Genomic DNA, 22,905 nt, shown 5'->3' on the forward strand with positions numbered 1-22,905 from the left:
TAACAGGTTATATAATAATATCTATTCCAAGTGATGGTATGTATGTATTTTGTCTTTTTATTTAAAGAATTAATAGCCTGGCTTCAGCAATTCCATAGAACTAATAGCCTCATGGGCTAGTAATGTTTCATAGTAAAAATTTCACAATGTTTAGTTGGAGAATTTAAAATTATATGTACACTACTAGCCTGGTAAAATGATGTGGAATTTAATTTCATCAATAAAATTGTTGGTCAATTGTTTTTAAGAAAAGTAGAATTACCAGTTTTAAGTTAAAATCTAAAAGATTGATAAAATACTGTTCTTCAACATTATGAGGTCATATAGCACCATCTAAGGTGATTTTTGTCATATTCTTTTTGCTACAGCTGTGTTGTTAAAATACAAAGCTGACAAAACTTTGAAATGGGCCCCAGGCCTTTTTACTTAATGTAGAGTATGCACACACAAAAACATCCATGGCCTACAAGGCCTAAGTTAATTCATTCATCAGCTGATCCGGAGAGTGGACAACTGGTTGGTGGGTATATGGTTGTAAGTGCAGTTTGTAAGACAACTTGTCAATAAAAATATGGAAGTTTGTCTGAGAAGCTATGTCACAACATTGAATTTTCTTTATAATTAATCTTGTAGCGATGACCAATTAGCAAAATCAATGTTGCAGCATCTTAATTCTCTTTCAAATCTTACATATTTTATTCCTGAAAGGTTTCAGTAACTGATACAAAATTATTTTCTTAAAATACACCATTTATATCATATTATTTTGTGTTGAATGCAATTGTCATTCTTCTAAAAATTTTCATTTCTACTTTCAAGTGTATGGAAACACTTCTTGTTCACTAGTACAAACATTTTTAGAAGAATGATTACTTTAATTCATCGCGGATATGAGGTATAAATAGTTGTGTTGCTAAAATGTTTTCTGGACATCTTAAATAATATAGTTTGAAAACGTGGTACTCAGGGCAACTAATTCATTGTTTTCTTTGTAATCAATTAATGGAATAATAATAGTTATTCACTCTCACAACAGCATAAAGATCATTTTGGAGGATCGGCGGTTAAAATATGTTATCCAAAAGTGTCTCATACAAGCATATTTTGCTCACCAATCCTTCTCATGATTTTTACAAAACCGTTTTTATATTCAAATTTTTGTCTTTTTATTTATGACATTGAATTAGTTGCCCGCATAGTTTGAAGCAGGTTTGAAGGACCATGCTCACTTGTTGATAAACACCTTCATATTGTTTTGCAATTTGCCATTGATGATTTTATTTGTCCAATGCTAGAGTTAGCCTTGGTCCTAAATTTGCTTATCGTGAATTTAAAGGACCAGGTTCACTTAAAGCAAAACAAAAAATTAAGTTTGGAAAATAATTCCTGGAGCTTTGAAAAATTAGAACATAATGAGTTGGCATTGGTCCTAATGGTATTTGATTATAAACATTACAATTTGATACATTTTTCGTATAAATCTTTCCAAACTAACTTCTGTTGCATTTCGATTGGTGGTCTTGTTAAATATTTTTCTCTGTTATGTAAAAGATTTGACAAATTAAATACCTATCAATTTTTTTCGGGCAACAAATTAAAAATCAATTTTTTTCGGACAACAAATTAAAAATCAATTTTTTTCGGACAACAAATTAAAAATCAAATTTTTTCGGAGAACAAATTAAAAATCAATTTTTTTTCGGACGACAAATTAAATATCTATTTATTTTCGACAAATTAAATATCTATTATTTATTTTCGGACTTATATAAAATATTTTCGGGGTATTTTTGGGTCTGGCAATTTAATATTTTCAGGATTTTCGGGCTCTAAATATAAAATATTTTCGGGTTTAAATTTATCTCGTCCAAACATTTCAATGCTGAAGTTGAAGTTAGTTCCCATGTTTTGGGTCTTCACTTGGAATAAGGAAGAAAGAAGAGCTCCTGTGGTGTGAGTATAAAGGTCCCGGTAAAGGTATTGGTAAAAAAGGTATTGGTACTTACCTCAAGGTACCAAATGTGTAAGTAAAGTACATTTTAGGGTGACGAAAGTTGCTGTGGGTCAGTGGGTTGGTAATTGAAGTAAAAAATCTTGATCTAAAATGTCCAGTATGATTTGTTTGTTTTGAAAACAATATTATTGGTTTAAATTTTAAAATTCCAGGCTAAAATATACCAAGTGGCTAACCCAACATTGACCTCAGCAAATTCCGTCTTATTAGTCATAATCTTTTTCCACCCTCTTTTTAACCAAAATATTTTTGAATTGAAGCATTAAAATTAGGGACACTTGGTAGGAATACAAGTGAAAACAGGGTCTACTAGGTACACAATTAGGGATGACGAAAACAGGGCCTATTAGGTACACAATTAGGGATACAATTAGGGATATAGGTAAATTTTATTAGGTACTAAAAACAAACTGAAAAATACAATGACAATCAAACTTAAAACCAAACTGAAAAATATGATGACAATCAAACTTAGAAAATTAATTTCAAATTGCCAAACAATGTGTCTAATCGAGAGGTGTTGTAATGGAGCCAAAACTTGCTAACAAAATTTTCTCCAACTTTAAAATGATAAAAGTCTTATTGAAAGTTGAAAATAAAAGGTTTTCTCCACTAAAATGGAGGTCATTTAACAAAAAGTGAATAAAGGTTTAACAAAAAGTGAATAAAAGGTAGCACAAATAACTTGCCAAAAGCATTCTCCACTAAAATGGAGGTCATTTAACAAAAAGTGAATAAAGGTTTAACAAAAAGTGATTAAAGGTTTAACAAAAAGTGATTAAAGGTTTAACAAAAAGTGATTAAAGGTTTAACAAAAAGTGATTAAAGGTTTAACAAAAAGTGAATAAAAGGTAGTACAAATAACTTGCCAAAAGCAACTGAGTGAATGGAAGTTGAGTCTCAATCTTGTGAGATCCTTAAAATTGAATTATTCCTGTCACTTAACACTCCACAAACTACATTTTGCTCTTGATGCAAGTATATTTATTTGTACGTCGAATATTAGAACAGAAATGTATGGACCAGTAAAGAACAATAATAGCTGAACATGGTTTAAAGTTATGTAAATCCATGTTTGTGCTATTTATATAGTTTGTTCCATACTGTTTCTTTTCTAATATCCGTGGGCAGCAGACGAAAGAGGTATCTTAACAATAGCCTAATTGCTGAAATCAAATTTGAAAAATCATGGTCTGCTGCCCAAAGGTAAAGTAGATATTAAGAAGTGCGTGAAAGTGAACATGAAGAGAAACGGGGAGAACTGCAGAAGCAACACTTCAGAAGCAGCTATGATGGTAAGGTATATATAGCTATACTAAGACTAAATGAAAAACCACAAATATTCACTAAATGAAAAGCCACAAATATTCAAGCCTAAAATGTTGGTCCAATTGAAACATTCAAAACACCCAATGAACGAGATTCACTGTTGGTACACAAGCCACTTTAACTAAGAAAATAAATGTTCGCAAAGACGTAAAGAGTGATGTTTGAAAGGTCGGCAAATTAAAATAAAATGCAACTTTAAATGAGGTTGGAGTTTTAGAAGTGTTAACATTAAATTCTATTTTGAGGGATTGTGGATTGATAAAGAAACTCCAGCTACCCTTTCAAAATTGAAGTCTTTACAAGCTTAATTGCTAACTTCTAAAACCAAAACCAATTGTTCTTGAATTATCTGCTGCATTCGTTAGGTCAAATCTAACTGATCAGGAATGTTTTCGTTCTCAAATACTAAAACAGAACAGAATCTAGTCGATATGTAGTCAAGTGGTAGGGAACTAAACATGACCAATATTATTTTAAAATAATAGGCTATCTCAGGCTCGTAAACAAATCTTTCAGAGTGCCATCAATAGTTAAAATGCCTATGTAGGGGACAAGCAGTTGCCGTAGGCCTCGAGGTTAGAGCTGACGACACTAGTCTTGGGGAGTAGGGATTTAAGGGGTAGGAGATCGTTTCATCAAGGATCTATGCAACACGTGCACTTAAAAATGCAATAAATATATGAGTACTAAACAATGGTGCGTAATTAACGTGTCAACAGAGAAAGTAAAATATTTAAGTGATGCGTTTTTATGAGAAGGCAAATTTATTAATATTCATTTCTATTGAACATTTCAATGATAAACCATGTTAAACTACTTTGCCCTGTATCAGCTAGAAGCAAACTGTGGTATCTAGTATGTGTGAATAAAGCAATATATTAAGGAAGCTGTGTAAACATCAGTTTAGACAAATGGCAATTCGGGTCTGCAGGTTTGCTGTTGCTGGCATGGTTATTAAAGAAAAGTAAAGGTAATTTACCCTGCCGCAGCAAACCGCCTGCAGACTAAATGAATTTCCATTTGCTTGATTGGGTTTATGCTAAAATGTTTCCTTTAAAACATCACATTTTAATCTATTTTTGAATAGAATTTTTTTCACGAGTACAAGTTTGCTTCAACAGGGAGGATTTTGAAATCCATACATGACAATAATGGGTACAGCTACATTAAGCAAGTAAAAGAATTACTACATTGAGAACACAATACTGACCACAAATTCAAATTATAATCAACTAAAAGTAAAGATGAACCTTTGATTTTTCTTTGTTCTATTAATATTCTTTAAATTAGATTAACTTCTTTAAAATTCTTTGTTCTATTAATAATTGTTACAACAATCGCCTGTTGCATTATTAACGATTTCCAAAATTATTTGCAAATCTAAGCGGATGACGCTTTCAAAACTATTTTACTATAATCCGCAACCTATTAATACTAGGCTACACCTTTCCACATTTATTTGAGAAGTTATTAATTGATATTAAGTGATATTTTTACAAATTTATGTAAATGAGTTTAGTCAGTTGAATTTGATAAAACGAAAAATGTATTGAGAATAGTCTAGAATTTTATTTGAGAAAGTATTATATGGAATTGGGGACTTGAATTTGAGAAGTTAATTGATTATTAATCAGCTGAATGTTGAGTTGTCAAATCACAAGTTCTCTAATACTTTAACCATTTGTTTTAATTTACTGCTCTTAAATAAATTTGATGCCTTCTCAAATACACTAACAGTTCTCAACTTCATTTGATGTTTTCTAAAATATATTTGACTAATCTCCAATCAATTACAATTAAATGTTCTCAAATAAAATTGGAAAAGGTGTAGAGGTAGTCCAGTGGTCGAAAACTTGACCAAAAATATGTGATGTACAGACTTCTCTATTTTCTCTATAAATAAGCTCTATTTTCTCTATAAATAAGAACTTATGATTGGAATTTCTTCCATTTGTGAATTTTGTAATTCGTTCTTTTGTTGCCAGCATGACAACGCAAAAGGCCCATATTAGTTTTTTAAATTTTAAAATTCATTTTTCTTGCTTATTTTGAGCCTATTTTAATTTATAAATGGATTCTGCACATCTACGGGAAAATATCTTGCTAACGATATTCATAGATTTTCTCTGCGATGTAATCTACATATGCTGAGAAAAAAGGGAGAGACATGCTTGCCTATTAAAATAAAAAATTTAACCGATCCATTAGAACTGTAGATTTAGTTTTACAAAGTTTAACAAAAATATCTCTAATTCAGTATAGTTTCTCACCACTATACATTTGGGGGTTGCTCAGATATTTTGCAAATGTGAATGATATTCTGAAAGAGAAAATTTCCTACACATTAATATAATTCATTTAATGAAATTATTTAAATTACTCAATATAGGCAGGCACTAGCTGCCTCCAAATTATAAAAAAATGTGAGAAACCCCTGTTTACAAAGTATTTCTTGTGGGTTTTTAATTATCTATCTATATATTAATAGGTAAGCATGTTTCTTTAAAACCCTTTTTCTCAGCTCAAGTGTATCATAGGGAAAATCTGCGCATACTGTTAAAAAGATATTTTTCTGTAGGTGTGCAGAATCCCTTTATAAATTAAAATTGGCTAAAAATAAGCACAAAATATGAATTCGAAATTTTAAAATATTAACATGGGTTGCCATGCTGGTGACGAAATAACAACGAAATATAAACATAAAATCAAAACAAACGAAAGAAATCACATTTTTTATTTACAGTTTGGGATGAAAACAGAGAATTCTGTACCTTGACTGTAGTCATTCCATCCCTATGTGAAAGTTTATCCATGGTGAAAGTCACCAGTTTTTTTTTTTATATTAAATTGGTCTTAGTTGATGTAAGCCACCACCAGATTGCGCTGATCTAAATTACTAATTTCTGTCGAATAAACGATGTTTTTTTATCAATTCAACTTTTGGAATGAAATATTATGGGCTATAGCAACTGTTATGATCCATTCACTTTGTCATCAACAAAAAATAAGGAAGAAATTATAATTTTAGACACGCATTCTATATGGCTCAAACAATTACAATTTTTCATAATAAAAAAAATGCGACAGCTGGTCCACATGGATGGGATGTCAACTTCAGTGTCCACTAGTCAATGCGTGTACATTCAATATCTTTGGTCGAAATTTCGACCACTGGACGACCACTAGTTCACCATAAATTATAACAAAAACAAACTTAAAATTATTTGCAAAATCTACAGGGAGTGAGCTTTCCAACGACTCGCTAATTAACCAAATTGGTCAAGTAAAACTATATAGATTTAGTCACAAGAATTTTTTTTAAATTAAATTATTGTAAGAGAACTAGCCGCCATACCTCTTGCCCTTCGCAAGAAGGAAGATAATAATTATGTTCTGTACTGTACGGTTGATCTGTTGTATGAGAAGTTATAAAACTTATATATAGATGATATTACCGGTAGGCCTATTATAATAAATGTCAACAATTTTGAAAAAAAGCACCAAAAATCACCGAACACATATGGTTTATATCAAGTTGGGCAATTTTACAATTCTAATATCAAGTGCCCATAAGAATACAGTAATAATAACAGAATAATAACACATAGAAACTAGTAAGCCACCAGGGTAGAGGAATAATATAATAATAGGGGAATAATTAAAAACTTGAAACTTGACCTTTCCCAAATTTTCTCTAGACCCATTTTAAAGAGCTTAAAAAACAAATAATTTTTTAGTCTATTGAATTGACTTGTTTCTGTATAATTATTGGTTACGGAGAAAATAAAAATCCCATTCTTATGGAGAATAAGTAAACTGTTGTAGTTTGCTTGTTTATGGATATATTTGTATCAAACCTGGCCAATCTATTTATTTCATACTAGGCAATTTTACTAAAAAAAAACACACTTTATTTTACCCTCCCTGTAGGCAGCAAACCTAGGTACCTACTCGTTAAACTTAATGTTATTTGAATAGATTTAATTGAAAATCAAATCAGGCACATGGAAATTCACTAAGTCCGCAGGTTTGCTGCGGCAGGGGTATTTCGTTACTGATGTGCTCTGATCTTTAACATCTATCATATTAGTTCCTTCAAGTCATTGAATTGATCATAGGTGTAACAAGGATGACCCTAAGGCACAGACCCCCTGGAAAATTTGTTAAAATCAGACTTAATTGTAAACTCAAGTTATAAGCTATTTAGAGAAAAAAATGTAAACTGTAGAAACAATTTTTATCGTTAAAAATTAGTTTTAAGGCTAAGGGTTGAGTAATGCACTATCACTACGGTATGGACTAAAAGTATTACGGTAACAAGCTACTCAGTTTTCTAGACATTATTATTTTGGTTGAAAACAAAGTCAAACACAATACATTAAAAAAAAAAATTAGGAAAAAGTGAGTTTATATCATAGACAAAACATAGTCCTTTATGTTTTATCTATGGTTATATTAACTTGATAAATTATTCACCTAAAAATAAAAACACTATTTGAATACAAATTAATACAATTATAAATTATTTATGGAATTGTAAAAACGTTAAACAGTATAACAATCCTCTTTTTGACGGTTCTCATTCTGTATCACAGCATTTTGTTGCTACTTAGTTTCAATTAGCTGTTTTGCAATTGATAGTGCTGCACCCTATTAGTAAGCCTTGCAACTTTTTAAATCTATCGAACACAGGGAGCAAGGAATACCATGGAATATCAAAGAACCAACTTGTTTATTTTAAACAGCAAAGCCAAAAATCCTTATGTAAAATTAATTGCAGCTGTATTGGGCAGATAAGAAATCGGCCAGATCGGGCCTTTACAAATAATATTTGCTGAACACCTGTTCATGAGTTGCACCTACCATGATAAATGAAACCTAAGTACTTGCTCACTGAAAGTTATTATCCCCCTGGATCATGCGGCTCTTTTTCTCCAGGGATTCTTTTGTCAACCATCTTAAGCCCTTGATGATACAGTAAAACTAGATATTCCATTCCTATGTTAAAAGTTGTCGCAAGTTTTGCATCTTCAGTATTCAATTGTCAAGGCTTTAAAAAAATTAAACAAACTATATTTTTAGAAAATCGCATGCCCTCTAAACAGTAAAAAATAAAATTTGATCCAGCCTGAAACCCATATAACACAGGTTTTTAGGATATGGTGGGAGGAGTCTTGTACTATTAAGGTAGGAATGAGGCATCAGAAAATAAACATGCCAACCCTCTTGACAAATGTTTGAAGAGAATGAACAAAAAAATAGCCATGCTGCAGCAAATTTTTATGTTATTGGATTTACACACAACGATTGACTATAAATATATCTGATTTAATCCAACTTAAAATGTTAAACCCTAGGGCATCAACCATAGCCATACTGTTCTACATCTATGCACCTAAACAATAGAGAAAAGTAAAAGATCAAACATTCACACAATATCACAAATCATTAAGTAAGCAATCCTACTTTGACAGCTTTTTGTTGCTGCTTAGTTTTAGTTTAAACATAGACAAATAGAATTAAACATTGACTGACTGCAGTGCTGCGGTTAGTATAAGTTCTGGGGTACACCACCAGGAGTGCTGTGTACAGCGCACGCGCTATACAACTACACGGCACTCCTAGCGGTGGACGCCAGAACTTATACTAACTGCAGCACTGCGGTCGGTCTACCTATTTAATTCTATTTGTCTATGGTTTAAATGAGGTCTTGTCATAAATGAAAACAAAATAATAGTGCTGCACCCTCTTGGTAAAACCTGTAACTTTTTAATGCTAAATATCGTAGAACCAATTTGTTTAGTTTCAAACAGCTGGCAAAATTATTTTACCTACGACCGTTTTTTAAAGTAGCCATTTCAGTCCAGTTCTTAGAATTGAAAAGTCCCACTTTACAGCTGTTTACTTTCATATCCGCATAGTTTCATTTCATATCCGCATAGTTTTCTCATATCCACACAGGTAACGGACCAATGAGGTTCAAGTATTGAGAGAAAAGAATTAAAATTGTAATGCTTCGAACGTCAACTAAGCTGATTAGTTGACCAATTTAATTGTTGATCCGACTTGTTCATGTTGATACTCGCGTATTCTTAATTAAGTTGGTGGAAGTCCAAAAATAAATGAAATATTTGCCGAATTGTACCTGATACAATATTATTTATGGTAAGAATGCTGCTAGCAATGTAATATTTAACGAAGTTTAACAAACACGTAATTACAGGAAATCAGCTGATTATACAACAAGTCGTTGCATCACTTTCAGTGGCAATGACAATACACGAGAACATAACCTCTCTAAAAAGTTATCAGTAGTGATTGTTAGTAATTAAATCCAGATTGATAGTAATTAAAAAACGGTCGTAGGTAAAGTAGTGTACGCAACTCGCGTTAATAGTCTTTACGACACTCGTAGAAGTTTTTAAGGCACTCGCCAAGGCTCGTGCCTTAAATTTTCTACTCGTGTCGTAAAGACTCACTTAACGCAATCGTTGCGTAAACTACTATTTCCTTTTAAATATGAATACTCAAAAGAATAACATGGAAACCTTGAACCCCCGGTGGGGTATATAGCCCTAGGGTGTTAACAACTTCAAAATGCCTCTGTGTTTCTCAAGACTATATACCTATAGTACCTCTATCTAGTACCGTACCTAAGACTATCTAGTGCCTCTCTGCAAAATGTCAGCTCAATCGGTCGGTCCAGTAGTTTTCAAATGATAGAACTTCAGAGTTATACACAAACATCCATAAATTCACATCCTTATATATAATACCCACACAGCACAAGGCTATTCTCAGGATATCCCACGGACATCCCACCGGGATATTCAGGATGTCCCGGGGAATGCCTCTATATATCCCATGATATCGGTGGGATATCCCCACGATATTTTTATGTCCTCTCCTGACGACATCCCAGGGATATCCCATGGGATGTCCATGGGACATCCCTAGGACTGAAATGGGTTATAAAAATTAAATCCGCAGGACATCCTTGGGATTTACATACAATCTCCTGGGGATATCCCGTGGGATATCCATGGGACATCCCCAGGACTCAAGTGGGTTATAAAAATAAAATCCACAGGACATCCAAGGGGGATATCCTCACGATATTTTTATGTCCTCTCCTGACGACATCCCAGGGATATCCCTAGGACTGAAATGGGTTATAAAAATGAAATCCTCAGGACATCCTAGGGATTTTACAAACCATCTCCTCTGGACATCCCCAGGACTCAAGTGGGTTATAAAAATAAAATCCTCAGGACATCTTAGAGATGTCACAATAGTCCTGAGCTCATCTTGCAGTGGGATATTCTGGCATTTGAAACCCCCAAAGCAGAAAAAAACCTACTAAAAGATTAAAATCATTTTCATTTGTATACCCAAACATTAGATGTTGCACTGTAATGAATGAATAATATTGGTTTTTATAACTATAAGGATTCCAATAGCATAATATCTTCAGTATCCAATAGTCAATGATAATGTTGTATAGATACTCTTTTTAAAAGCTCAACTTTAGAACTAATTTTAACAGAAAATTTTTGGCGTGGGAGGAAAACAGCACAAAATTACAAGTTTAAAAACATTAATTTACTAAAAAAAAGTTATTAAATCTAATAACAAATCAATTATTTTGTGTAACGTAACAATATTTGAAATACACGCACACACTTAACACACATGTCAATTTGCCACTTTTTCACTGGATGCTTCCGTTGTCATTGTTCCTGAAAAAGAATTGAGAATTAATTTCTGTTGCTATGATTAACATAACACTATTAAACATGATCCAAATTTATGATCGTTTTAAAATCATCCATAGAGCTTTTTTTGTTAAATTAGTCGTGAGTTTGTACATGTATTAATTGAGCGGAGCAAAGCGAAGCTCTTTTTTGGGATCAACTTTAATGCAATCTTTATAAAGACTTAATCTCAATAACGGCTGAGCATATTTTAGCCAAACTTACCAAGGTTGTTTTGTCAAGTGTTTGGATGGTTTGGACGTAACCAATTTCAGTTTTTGATTATGCCTATATAATTTTAGAGTAACTCGAAGTTTTTAATTTTTAACATAGGACTTATGGGTTGCCATGATGGTTACAAAATAACAACGTAAATGTAAACAAAACAAAGAATTATAGCATATGTTAAAATCAAGCCACAACCTAAACACAGTACATAGGGAAAAAATTTGGATGATGACAACCGATCAATACCACAGAGAAAGTCTTAGGTTTACATTTAAGCCCCGATTTGGAAATGACCACTGATCGAATTGGTACAGTCATAGATAAAACATACTTTTTTGAGTACAGTATTTAACAGATTTGATTTGTAGCTAAATAAGGTTATAACAAATAACATTTTATATCTTAAACATTTTGATTTTCTCCAATCTCCAGTGGTTGAAAAAGTGGTCAGTGACCACGAAAATTTCTACTTTTAATTTTGTGATGTTTTATGTGTCTCTATGGACTCATTTAAAGGTAAGCCTGCTTTCCTGTCAATTTCCTTAATATATCTTAAACAATTTGTCGGTAAATCACATTCATGAATCCATCTCATAAATGGCAAACATAAACAGGTCCACGACGTAGAAAGTGGTGAAGGAAGTATTAAAGGTGAGACGTGCGGAATGTGGAAAACGTTTGTGGCGTGGCAGTTAGATAATTGTATCTAAAATATTAAATTGTTATGAGAAGGGGGGAAACAAGTCCACGACGTAGGAAGTTGTGAAGGAAATAGTAAAGGTTTGCAGTGCAGAATGTAGGATCAGTTTGTGACATTAATGTATCTGCAATACTAAAAATGTTATGGGAAGGGAGGGAAACAGGTCCACGACATAGGAAATGGTAAAGGAAGTAGTAAAGGCTTGCAGTGCAGAGTGTGGGAACGCTTTGGGACAGTTAGATTAATGTATCTTAAGTATTAAAATGCTTTGGGAAGGGAGGGAAACAGGTCAAAGACGTAGGAAGTGGTGAAGGAAGTAGTAAAGGTGAACAGTCTGGAGTGTGGGAACCGTCTGTGTCAGTTATAGATTTAATGTATCTGCAATCCTAAAATGCAATGTAAAGGGAGGGAAACAACAGGTCCACAACGTTGGAAGTGGTGAAGGAAGTAGTTTAAAGGCTAGCAGTGCAGTGTGTGGGAACATTTGTATTTTGTATTGTATCTATAAACATTTCTTATTTATTGCCTTACTAAACAAAGCAAACATGATTGCTCCGCTCAACTGGCTTTCATTGCTATGAAAGCAGTCCTAGTATATGCAGGTGTACGAGGGCGGTTTTTTTAGTGCAAGTGTAAAGTTAAGAGTGTAAATGTGCCAGTTTCACGTATAAATCCATTGATTGCTTGTACGCCGCAGTGAAAAAACCCATTTGCGAATCAATTATGAATTCTGATTACTCACTTCAGTCTCTCAGCTCTCTCCTTGGCATGCCTTAGCCAATTTTTAATTGGAACGGCGATGTCTGTGTCCGTGGCCGCTGGTTGGTGCAAGCGAGCAGTATCTGTTTGTAAAAATACATATGTATTACCAAAGTATTAAAGTTTAGTACCTATAAATATCTGATAGTTCAGCTACATTACATACTCAGTCGCCAATATCGCCAATATATATGTACACTGTGTATACTCATCCAGCCCCATAGCCCTGTCTTATTTGGGATAATTCATGTTACAAGATTCATGTTACAACACTGCCTTTTGATACAACTAGAGATTCCATTCCCATGTTTAAGTTGTAGCCAGTTTTTTTTTTTTTTTTTAAATGCCGTAACTGATGTGAGCCACCGACAGACTGCGCTGATCTAAATGAATAATTTATGTTGAATACAAGAACTGTTTTACCTGGTTAAACTGGTGGAACGACTTATTGTGAGCTATATTAGCTGTTATGAACCATCAACTGTGTCAGCAACAGAATATAAGGTATAAAATATAATTTTAGACACTAGTAAATTCTGTGGTTGGCCCATACAACAAAAGAAAAAAAAATGGCAACAGCTGATCCATTGATGGGATGTCTACTTCAGTTTCCAATAGCATACTACATCAACACTACTACTACTAGCACACTACTAGCATACAGTATCAATGGATGAGATGCTTGTTTTTGTTATGTCCCACCTTCAGTCCTACAGGGTTGCAGCATTATCACATAGATAAAGTCCATTGGTGATTGGTGGGATTAGGAACCGGGACCTCGGGCACCGAAGCCCTGCACCCTACAACTAGACCAGCTTGCTCGCCAATGCATTAGAGACTATAGGTTCTAGATAAATAATGCTCAGCAAAACAACCTAATGTGTTATAACATTGGAATATTTGGTATATTTTTGTACTGATTACTTGGTCGTCTAAACTTTGGTAAATTATTTATGTCTTGTAAGTGTCAGGGTTGCCCCTCGTCTGTTTTTTAATACTATGTTAATACAGGATGGACGAGATTGAATTTTTAGTTCTGGACGGGACGGGATTTTTTCCTGTGCATAAAAAGAAAGTCTCGCGGTCACAGCGTGATCGTCGGTATGACTTGCGGTCACGGCGAAATTGTCGGTATGACTCGTGATCACGGCGCGATCGTCCAAATGACTTGCGGTCACGGTGTGATTGTCGAAATGACTTCGCTTCCTGCGTTCGTGGAATTACCGTGAACATCTCTCGCGATAGCGGCGTCATCGTCACTCACGAAGCGGCAAAACCTCGATGATCGGATCAAATCCCGTCCCGAAAAATTCTCGAATCAATTGTAATCCCGTCCCGATAATCAGAAATATTTTTTCCCGAAAATTTACCGAATTTTTGGGACCCGCCCATACCTAATGTTAATACCAATAGCCGCTGCGCGGCGCCCCCTCAGCCGCGGCGCCCGGGGCAGCTTGCCCCGGTTGCCCCCCCCTTCGGATGGCCCTGGTAAGTGTTTTAAAAACACCATTGACCAACAAATAGTAATACAACCAGTAAGTTAACAATAATTATATCTTGTCAAGGTAATTTGCAATAAGTTTTTATAGTATAAAAGCAGTTTTTTCCTCCTTCCTATAGGTACCAAAAACTTGGCTCGAGTTACCAATTACATATTTTAGAAGATACAAAAACTAAAAGATATGATAGCATTAATGTTATAAAAATGAATATCTATTAAAGCTGTAGTAACTTACCCAGAATAACCTTGGTTATTTGCAAGGTTGAAAAAATTGTTTTTCCTTTGCCCCCAATCCATGAGAACTCTTGGGCCAGCTCATTTGATAAGATTTTCGGCATCATGATCAATATAATAGATTTCAGGTCATGTCCCCCCAACTTTCTCAACTCATTGACCTAAAAAATACAGGAATCGATATTATAAAATCTTATTTAATAGATCATGTTAATGATGTTTCTTAAAGTGTTGTTTTCAATCAAATTACTTTAATAATTTGATTGGTGTATACAAATTACAAAAATGTTCTTAGTGATATATGTTTCATTTCTACCTAAAACAAGAATAATATTCTCTTTATGTATAAAAATGTCAGGCTACAAAACATTGTGGGTGTTCAAAAAGACTGAATGATTATTTGATTTTTAAAATAGCACCGTCAATGTTCGGTATTTAATGTGGTTTAACTTGTCAAGTTAAAGTTTGCTTGATTGTTGAGATTGTTGAGAAATAAATTGAGTTACAAAAAGCTACAAATAGCACACAATGGCTAAGGTTTTTACAAATAGCTCAAACTCACCACAAACTCCCTGAAAGAGCGTTTTTGAAGATGTTCCTCAAAATCTCTCAGTTCTTCTTTGGTTTTAACAGGTAATTTTCCAAAGGCCTCTTGATTTATTAAATCATCCTCAGAGTTGGAGGATGAGATGCTCTGTGGAACTCCCAAAGGCATGGCCTTTAGCTCTTTCAGAATTTCTTTTTGAGTCTCCAAAATGGAGTTAATTTTGAACCTCAGTTCAGAAAGAGATTTCCGAGTATACTTTTCAAATTCTGTAACAGCCACAAAAATATATTTGTTGCATAGAATACAGATCAAGGTTAAAAATCAACCACAAAAATGGTTATCAAACCAGATGCATGTGGTTAGCAAATCTGTAAATAAAAGATCTCAATTTAGGTCAATTAAACTCATCAATTAAAAAATTAAGTGGGAATAATATTTCGAAACCAATGTGCGTGGGTGTCAATCAATATGGGCAAGGGGGGAGGGGCTGAGCACCCCCTATAAAACCCATTGTTACAAAACTTTTTTTACAAACTTTAAAATTATGCAAAGAAAACCATAAATATACAACATATAACAAAATTTGTTACACAATTTGGCAATTAGACGCCATGAATGTATGTGGGTATAATTTTCGCAAATTACGCACAAATCTATAGGTGAGTCAAGTAAAACCCTGTTCTAGAATACAATTTAAAGGGTTAGGATGGGACCAATTTTCATTAAAAGTTTGCCATGTCCTCTATTACAAAATGAAACTATCCAATGAAACTAAGGACTAAAATGAAACTAAAATTCACCAGTGACCAAACTGTTTTACCAATGACATTAAATAGGGATAGTACTGATAAAAAATAATAGGGATAGTAGACCTACTGCTAAAAAATAAAATTGTACAAATTATTACCAGTGGCTTTTGATTGTTCCTCTGATGATGTTTGTGATGAATCCATTGTAATACTAAGCGGACTGTAGATTTTTTGCACTTTGGTTGAAGCATTTGGAGATTTAAAAAAAACAGGAGGTTGAGGAGGCACAGGAATGTTTGCTACTTTTGTATATGGCATGTTCTTTGATGTCTCATCACCACTACTATTTGACTCAGAACTGCTTCCTCCCATAAAATAATTATCCATCCGTAGCTTTTTCTTTGATGCTCTTTGACGTCGAATTCTTTTCTGAACCTCTGTGTCGTAGCCACTATTTACGTCTGAGAAGTTCTCAGCTTCCCTTAACTTCTCTTTTCCTTTTTCGAATGAGTCTGTAAAAGAACATCACATACAGAAATACTAAAAGATAAGAAAGGTGATGGTTTGAAACATAATTGATAAATCATGTCTCTTTATCTTTAGTAATCTTAGTTACAAAAACATGCTAGGTAGCAATTAGTTATTTCTAGAAATGAGAGCTCTTACCATAGGTGAATGGTAAAGCAAGTTAGAGATCAAAAAATATTTTGTGTTTTAGGGCTTTACTCTTTATAGGTCAAGCTCATTGCTGGTTAAAATTTTATGTAAACAAAGTTTATACAGGTGAATGTTAAAAATTTGATAATTTACAGAAACTAGACCTATATAACTGTCATGAAATTTGGTCTTATGTTGATCAGAATGCATTAAACAGTAGGCCTATTTGATTTAAAATCATTTATCAGCATATTTAGCATATTTAAAATTTGATAAAATCATTTATTCATTTTAGGTTTAGTACTGTAACTTTAATTAGCTTGTAAATTTGTCAACTATCTAATATTGTACCTAAAAATGTGTAGGTACTCCTCTGGTTACAACAATCCTATGTATTTCTGTATTTATCTGCAGAGATTAGTTAGTTATAAACTACAATGAACTCATCTTACCTGCATAGGCAACAATGTTTTTTACTGGATATGTTTTCCAATCCCCATTTGGTTTCTCCAAATTTTTCACTGCTTGATCGTATCTGGTATTACTTGTAAAGTTTGGCCAGGAGCACGTCATTTCACCGGTTTCCCCAGTGATCCACTTGGCTGCAACCAACTGAACTCCATCCGGAAATTCGACAATTGCATAGGGTCGACTATCCAATCTGCAAAACAAATTGGAATTTTATAAAAAAATACTCACGCAAAATAATAGTATTATAAAAATACAATAGTAATGAGTGAACATAGTGGAATGTGAATCAAAGGTGCAAAGGCAACTTAAAAGTGCTTTTGAGGGGATAGTAATTTTGAAATAGTTTGCTACATCTTCAGGAAAATAAATTATCATTAGAAGAGTAGAGATATCAAACACAAAATTGCATTTTGTTTTAATAGCCTACATGTTAGTATGGAAAATGTATTCAAGCTATGCTTCTTTTCAATGTACGTTAATTAAAAAAAACTTATATTTTTGATCTGTAATAGAAATTGTCTTCTTTGTTATTTGATTAATTGTGTTCTTAAAATGCTGAAATATAGTGCATATTGACACTGTATGTACCTGCATTTTTGGAGATGTTAGGTTTAGGTGCTTAAAAGGACTCTAATTATTAAGTTATTATTTACAAAAGTCAGTTAACATAAAAATATATTATCAAGCCTTTAAACAACTCTTTCTGTGTTGATCAAAGAGACCAAATTCAATAATTAATTTACAGGTATTGCAATTAGAAAAACTTACAGCGCAGTTTCATGTAGTCTACATCCATAATCGTCTTCCATTACATTCATAAAGTCTTAAACTTTAATTCAATCTCTGTGGAGCAAAGGCACTGCAGCATATTTAGCAGAACCCATTGGAATTCTCATATATTTACAATTTACTTTACTGAGAGGCCAGATATTAATGTTCTTTTCGTCGCCAATGACAAATGTATTAAGTAATGAGGAACTGCACGGTTTGGAGAATAAGTCTTTTTTTGATGCATATTCATTACCAATGATTACTGGAGTTTTATTTATAGAACAGATTGCAATATTTTTTATTTTCACTATCCTCCCTCCTTGAATGCCACAAACATTATCGGCTTCACTTTTGCTACTCAAATACATATTTTTGTACTGAATAGCAGAGTACTGTGGGGACTCACAATTAGCTGGAAGTGGCCCATTGTTATGTTGTGATGTAAAGATAATTTCAAAAGTATTTGTCGTTTTTGATGGTTTGCTAACATTATTGTGTTGCATTTCATGATACCTCCGTATGATTTGTTGAAGTGGTCTTTCAGATTTGCGCAGTTTTCCCTTCAGTAATTGCAAAAAGTTTTCAAACTTAAAGGCACTGAATTGATCTAGAACCCCAAAGTTTATGCAATCGTCTGGTAGGTGGAGTAGCGCATGGATGTTATGGGACACATAACACTCTCCATACAAAAGAGAGAAGCATTTGACAAAATATTTCATTAACTCCCTGGCATAATCAGCTAACTGGTTCAATAATATCGGACAGCACAGTATTCTTACTGCTACATGCAAAGCAAGAAAATGATTGTATAACTCTTTCCTTAGAGCTTGTTTAAGGACAACAGGTCCAGAGTATAATAAGAACTGTCTATACTCTGTTGCTTTCCAGTGTGCTACTTGATTTAAGGGTCTTGGCTTCCGAACAAACTCTTTGGGGACAGATATGTTAGCAAGTTCTGTCAATTGATTAGAAATTATGGCTTCAGAAGCATTACCAATCCTCACAGATAGCGGCCCTTTCAACCAAAGTCTTATTAACTTCCTCATTACTCCCAAACATACAACATGCATATAATCAAATGGCACATTTGTCACAAGCCTTACGCCAGGGATAACTTCTAAAGGGCTTTTACCCATATGGTAGTCCTCATCTCTGTGTTGTAGGAAATCATCATCTGACCTCAAATTACCATCAATCAAAGGAAAACATACTCTTTTCTCCTTGTACTCACCAACTACAGTACATTTAGGACAACTGGAGTAGCCACCATGACTTTTTGTACATAAAACTAGTGATTTTGCTGGTGCATCACATGTAATTACTTTAAGCGAGAATTTATACATTTTATTGTTAAATTTGAAGCCATTTGTTGTGAGGTCAATACACTCCTTGACGAAATCCTCCAAGTAAACCGAACAATCTGACGGTTTGGATGTACCAAAATACAGACCAATCATAAATACATCTTTTGATTCAAATAAAGAACCTAATATGGGCCACAACGCACTATTAGATGATTTTGATATGGGCAGACCATCAATATTAATGGCCAGTTCAATACCTTTGAAATTATCAATTTGAAAATTGGACCCACCTAAATATTTACAGACTTCGCTTTTAATTCCAAAATGGTAATAGGAGCCAGGAGGTACACTTTTAACAATAGAGCTACGAGGTGTTTTGAGAATAGTTCTTGCATCATTTGGAAGGTTTGCATGACAAGGATGTGTCTTTAAAAGTTCAAGCAAAGAACCCAAGGCTGTGTGGGTGATGTTGTTGGTAAGAGCCCAGTTTGCTAGTTTACTTTCATCTATGTCCACAGAAGTATTACATGGATTTTTAACTGAGGAATCATTTGAAAAGATATTTGATTCATTGTGGTCATCATTGGTCATTGTGCTTGACAAAGTAGAATTGGAAGAAGAAAAACAATCTGAACCATCTTCAAGTGAATCTGTGTCAGAATATGATGAACCATATATGTCTGTTAGAAAGCTGGGTGATGAAGTGGAGGACAAGGGTTGTGTTTGAGTAGATGATTGAAGTGTTGAGTTATCATTTGGAACAATATTGGTTGTGTGCTGGCTAAAAAAACTATTTACAATCTCTTCATCCGATGAAATCTCTTGTTCTGAATAATTCTGCTCTCTATCAACCAGTCTGCGGATGTGACGTGATGAATAAGTACATAATTTCCTTTTTGACATTTTTTAGGTCTTCCCTTTATCTCTTTATGTAAAAGTTGTTGTCCTAAAATTAGAAATACCATAAGCTATAAACATTATAAAAAACAAAATAGTTTACTAAGTCACCGGTTCCCAAACCTTTTGGTTTTACGACCCACCTACATCTTCGATTTTTCCTTTCACAACCTACTTAATAATACGGTACTAAATTTGGATAAATAACCTCTGGATCGTTATTAAACATTGTAATAATCTAAGGTTAACCTTACGATCCAATTGATTTAATGTGTTTAAACTTCTAAAAGATTAGCTTAGCCTAGGACTGACGATAACGCTCCGGCGTAGAAACCTAGGTCTCCAAAATAAATCCAAGATCGTAAGGTAGGCTAAGCCTTAGATTATGAAAACGGTACTAGAATTAACTTAATTACTTTTCATCATCACGTTATTGTTATTAAGGAAAAGTTTAATGTACATTGATGTAATGATGCAATCCAACATAAATCATTGTAAGTTGTGAGAACTTAAGTTATCCAATGCAATTTTCATAATTTATCAAACTGATCATAATTTAATCCGATAATTTATCATAGGTACGGTACTCTACGGAACAGTACTTAGGCCTAGTTAACTTAGTGTAGCCTATTTTAAATTAGGCAAAATCTTTCAAAACCGTTGATGAAATTTTTTTGTTTCCTACTTTACAAAGGCTTATAGGCTAGCCTTTTTAAAAATTCAACTAGCCTAAATAGTCAAATTTATTTACATCGCTTTGTCATAGACTGAGAAATACAAGATATTTAACTTAGGTAAGTTAAGTTCATGCTATTTCAGTTAAGTTTGCTACCTCAGGGTAGACTTCCATAAGTTAAGTGGGGCCAAAAACAATCGAATGAATAAGTTATATCAGTCAATATATCGATTATTTCATTCAATGTATCAAGTTTCGATAGTTAGGTTAACTCATAACTAACCAAATAAAATTATAAGTTAAGTTACAGTAGAGCGTCAAAAGTCCGAACCAATTAGTAGGTAGTTCAGATTACCGATTTGTTTAGATTTCCAAACACAACCTAGAAATGCCTAATAGACATATATAATTGGGCCTACAGTATTAAAAATACAATTTTACTTTTTGTACCAGTTTAAACACAGCCTGATGATGGAAACCTAGTTTCCGAAAGCGCTTGTGATTAAAACAATTGATTATATATTGGCCTTTTTGAACTTTTAAATTTAGTTATAACTTAAATTTCATTAACTTAAGTTAAACTCCAAAAGTTGAATTTACTTTTTATAGCCTAAGTTTAAACGTCTTTCACCAGCAATATTTTTGTTATTGGCGAGAAAAACAAGAATCATGGTATTTGGGCGAGTCACGGTAAGTTATTTGGCAAATTACCGGTACCTTATGTTTTCATTTTGTTCTGTTTGGCCCCACTTATGAAAGTGAGACCAAAACCATTTAGGCCAAGCTATAAGTTAAGCCGAGAGACTAAGCTTATTGCCCCCCTCTCCACCTAAACCACCGGACAGCTCTTGCACCCCTGGGCCTGGGCCCATTTATAAAAGCAGTCTTGGACTAATTAAGGCTGCACTTTACTTTATGTCCTACACTCATTTGAATGAAAATATCGATCGGTAGAGGCTATCGATTATCATTCGACATATCAAGTTTGGTTAGTTAGGTTAAAACCTAACCTAACTAACCCAATGAAATAATCGATACCTATATCGAATGATCTAGGCCTAAGTTATATATCGATATTTTCATTGGGATGAGTGTAGGACGTTTTAAAGTAAAGTGCAGCTCTAATTACATAGGCTAAGTTAAGTTACAATTCCTTGTACGTTTATTTATTTTTTAGGCCTAAGTTATCTCAGTTATTTTTAATTACTGTTAGGCCTATTTTAAACTTAGTCCTAAGTTACTTAGATATGGTATAGGCCTAACCCTGGTACGAAGCACATTCTGATAAAAAGGCCTCTGCAATAAGTAGGCCTAGGCCTGAATTGGCCTACCTAGTCTAGGCCTAAACTAAGTTATTGAAATTTGGGTTTTTATGATCACTAAGGTTACCTTGGTTCATAAACTCTTTAAGTTTGAAAATATCGATCGGTATAGGCTATCGATTATCATTCGATATATCAAGTTTGGTTAGTTAGGTTAAAACCTAACCTAACTAACTGAATGAAATAATCGATATACATTATCGAATGATCTAGATAACTTATATCGATATTTTCATTCGGATGAGTGTAGGACGTAAAGTGAAGTGCAGCCCTGATTACATAAGTTAAGTTACAATTCCTAACATTTATTTATTTTTAGGCCCAAGTTAATTTTATCTCAGTTAGGCCTATTTTAAATTACTGTTAGGCCTATTTCAAACTTAGGCCTAAGTTACTTAGATATGGTATATGCCTAACTCTGGTACACAGCACATTCTGATAAAATGACCTCTGCAATAAGTAGGCCTAGGCCTGAATCGGCCTACCTAGGCTACTAGGCCTAAGCTAGGTTATTGAAATTCGGGTTTTTATGATCACTATGGTTACCTTGATTCATAAACTCTTTAAATTTGACCGTTTAAGCGTGATTAATATCCATCTAGGTCTACTTCATTAAAAATGGCTTAAGTAGCCTAGGCTATCATGTAATTTGACTCGACCTAGGCCTACAGGGATCTTTAAATGAACCGGGATATTAAGATAGCGGTAAAACTTAAATGGGTTAGTAAAAAGTATACAACAATCTTACAAAAAATATTATAAGGTAAGTAAATTATACAAAATTAATTTCACTTACCTCTCAATTCCATCCATGGATTCGTCAGGCAGGTAAAGGTACAACGACAACGAATTTCAACGAAACGAAAGACCAACGCCAAACGCCATTAACGCCAACAAGCCAAGGACAAAAATGTTCGCGTCAAAAGGAACCTGAAGGTGAAAAGAAAACTCACACGCACACGGGCAGTTACACTTAACATGTAGCTAGTATT

At 33.7% G+C, this 22,905-nt stretch overlaps 1 protein-coding gene across 2 annotated transcripts; it reads right to left on the reverse strand.

The window, feature by feature from the left end:
- Nucleotides 1-10,940: 10,940 nt before the first annotated feature.
- Nucleotides 10,941-22,797, reverse strand: LOC129004351 (uncharacterized). Of its 2 annotated transcripts, XM_054432917.1 has the most exons (7): nt 22,710-22,797; nt 16,925-17,133; nt 15,974-16,327; nt 15,082-15,332; nt 14,521-14,680; nt 12,768-12,867; nt 10,941-11,082 (listed from the first exon to the last, which is right to left on the reverse strand). In XM_054432917.1, exons 1-7 carry the CDS (start codon nt 22,724-22,726, stop codon nt 11,055-11,057), a joined length of 1,119 nt encoding a protein of 372 aa, XP_054288892.1. In that variant the 5' UTR covers nt 22,727-22,797; the 3' UTR covers nt 10,941-11,054. The 2 variants fall into 2 exon arrangements, 1 of the variants encoding a protein (XP_054288892.1); XR_008491697.1 differs by lacking the exons at nt 10,941-11,082; nt 12,768-12,867; nt 14,521-14,680; ... (1 more) ...; nt 15,974-16,327; nt 22,710-22,797 and adding an exon at nt 17,712-20,995 and having other exon boundaries at nt 17,041-17,133.
- Between the last annotated feature and the right edge of the window lie 108 nt (nt 22,798-22,905).

Source organism: Macrosteles quadrilineatus, unplaced genomic scaffold (genome assembly GCF_028750875.1).
Source record: "Macrosteles quadrilineatus isolate MER2022 unplaced genomic scaffold, UCM_ALF_1.0 Scaffold_9__3_contigs__length_116548681, whole genome shotgun sequence".
Lineage (NCBI taxonomy): Eukaryota > Metazoa > Arthropoda > Insecta > Hemiptera > Cicadellidae > Macrosteles > Macrosteles quadrilineatus.

What these genes read in the sequence shown, in the direction of transcription:
- LOC129004351 (XM_054432917.1), bottom strand. An exon ending in GGAACAATCAAAAGCCACTG is followed by an intron (nt 15,333 to 15,973) that starts GTAATAATTTGT and finishes TGGCTGTTACAG; the next exon opens with AATTTGAAAAGTATACTCGG. An exon ending in GCTCTTTCAGGGAGTTTGTG is followed by an intron (nt 14,681 to 15,081) that starts GTGAGTTTGAGC and finishes TGTATTTTTTAG; the next exon opens with GTCAATGAGTTGAGAAAGTT.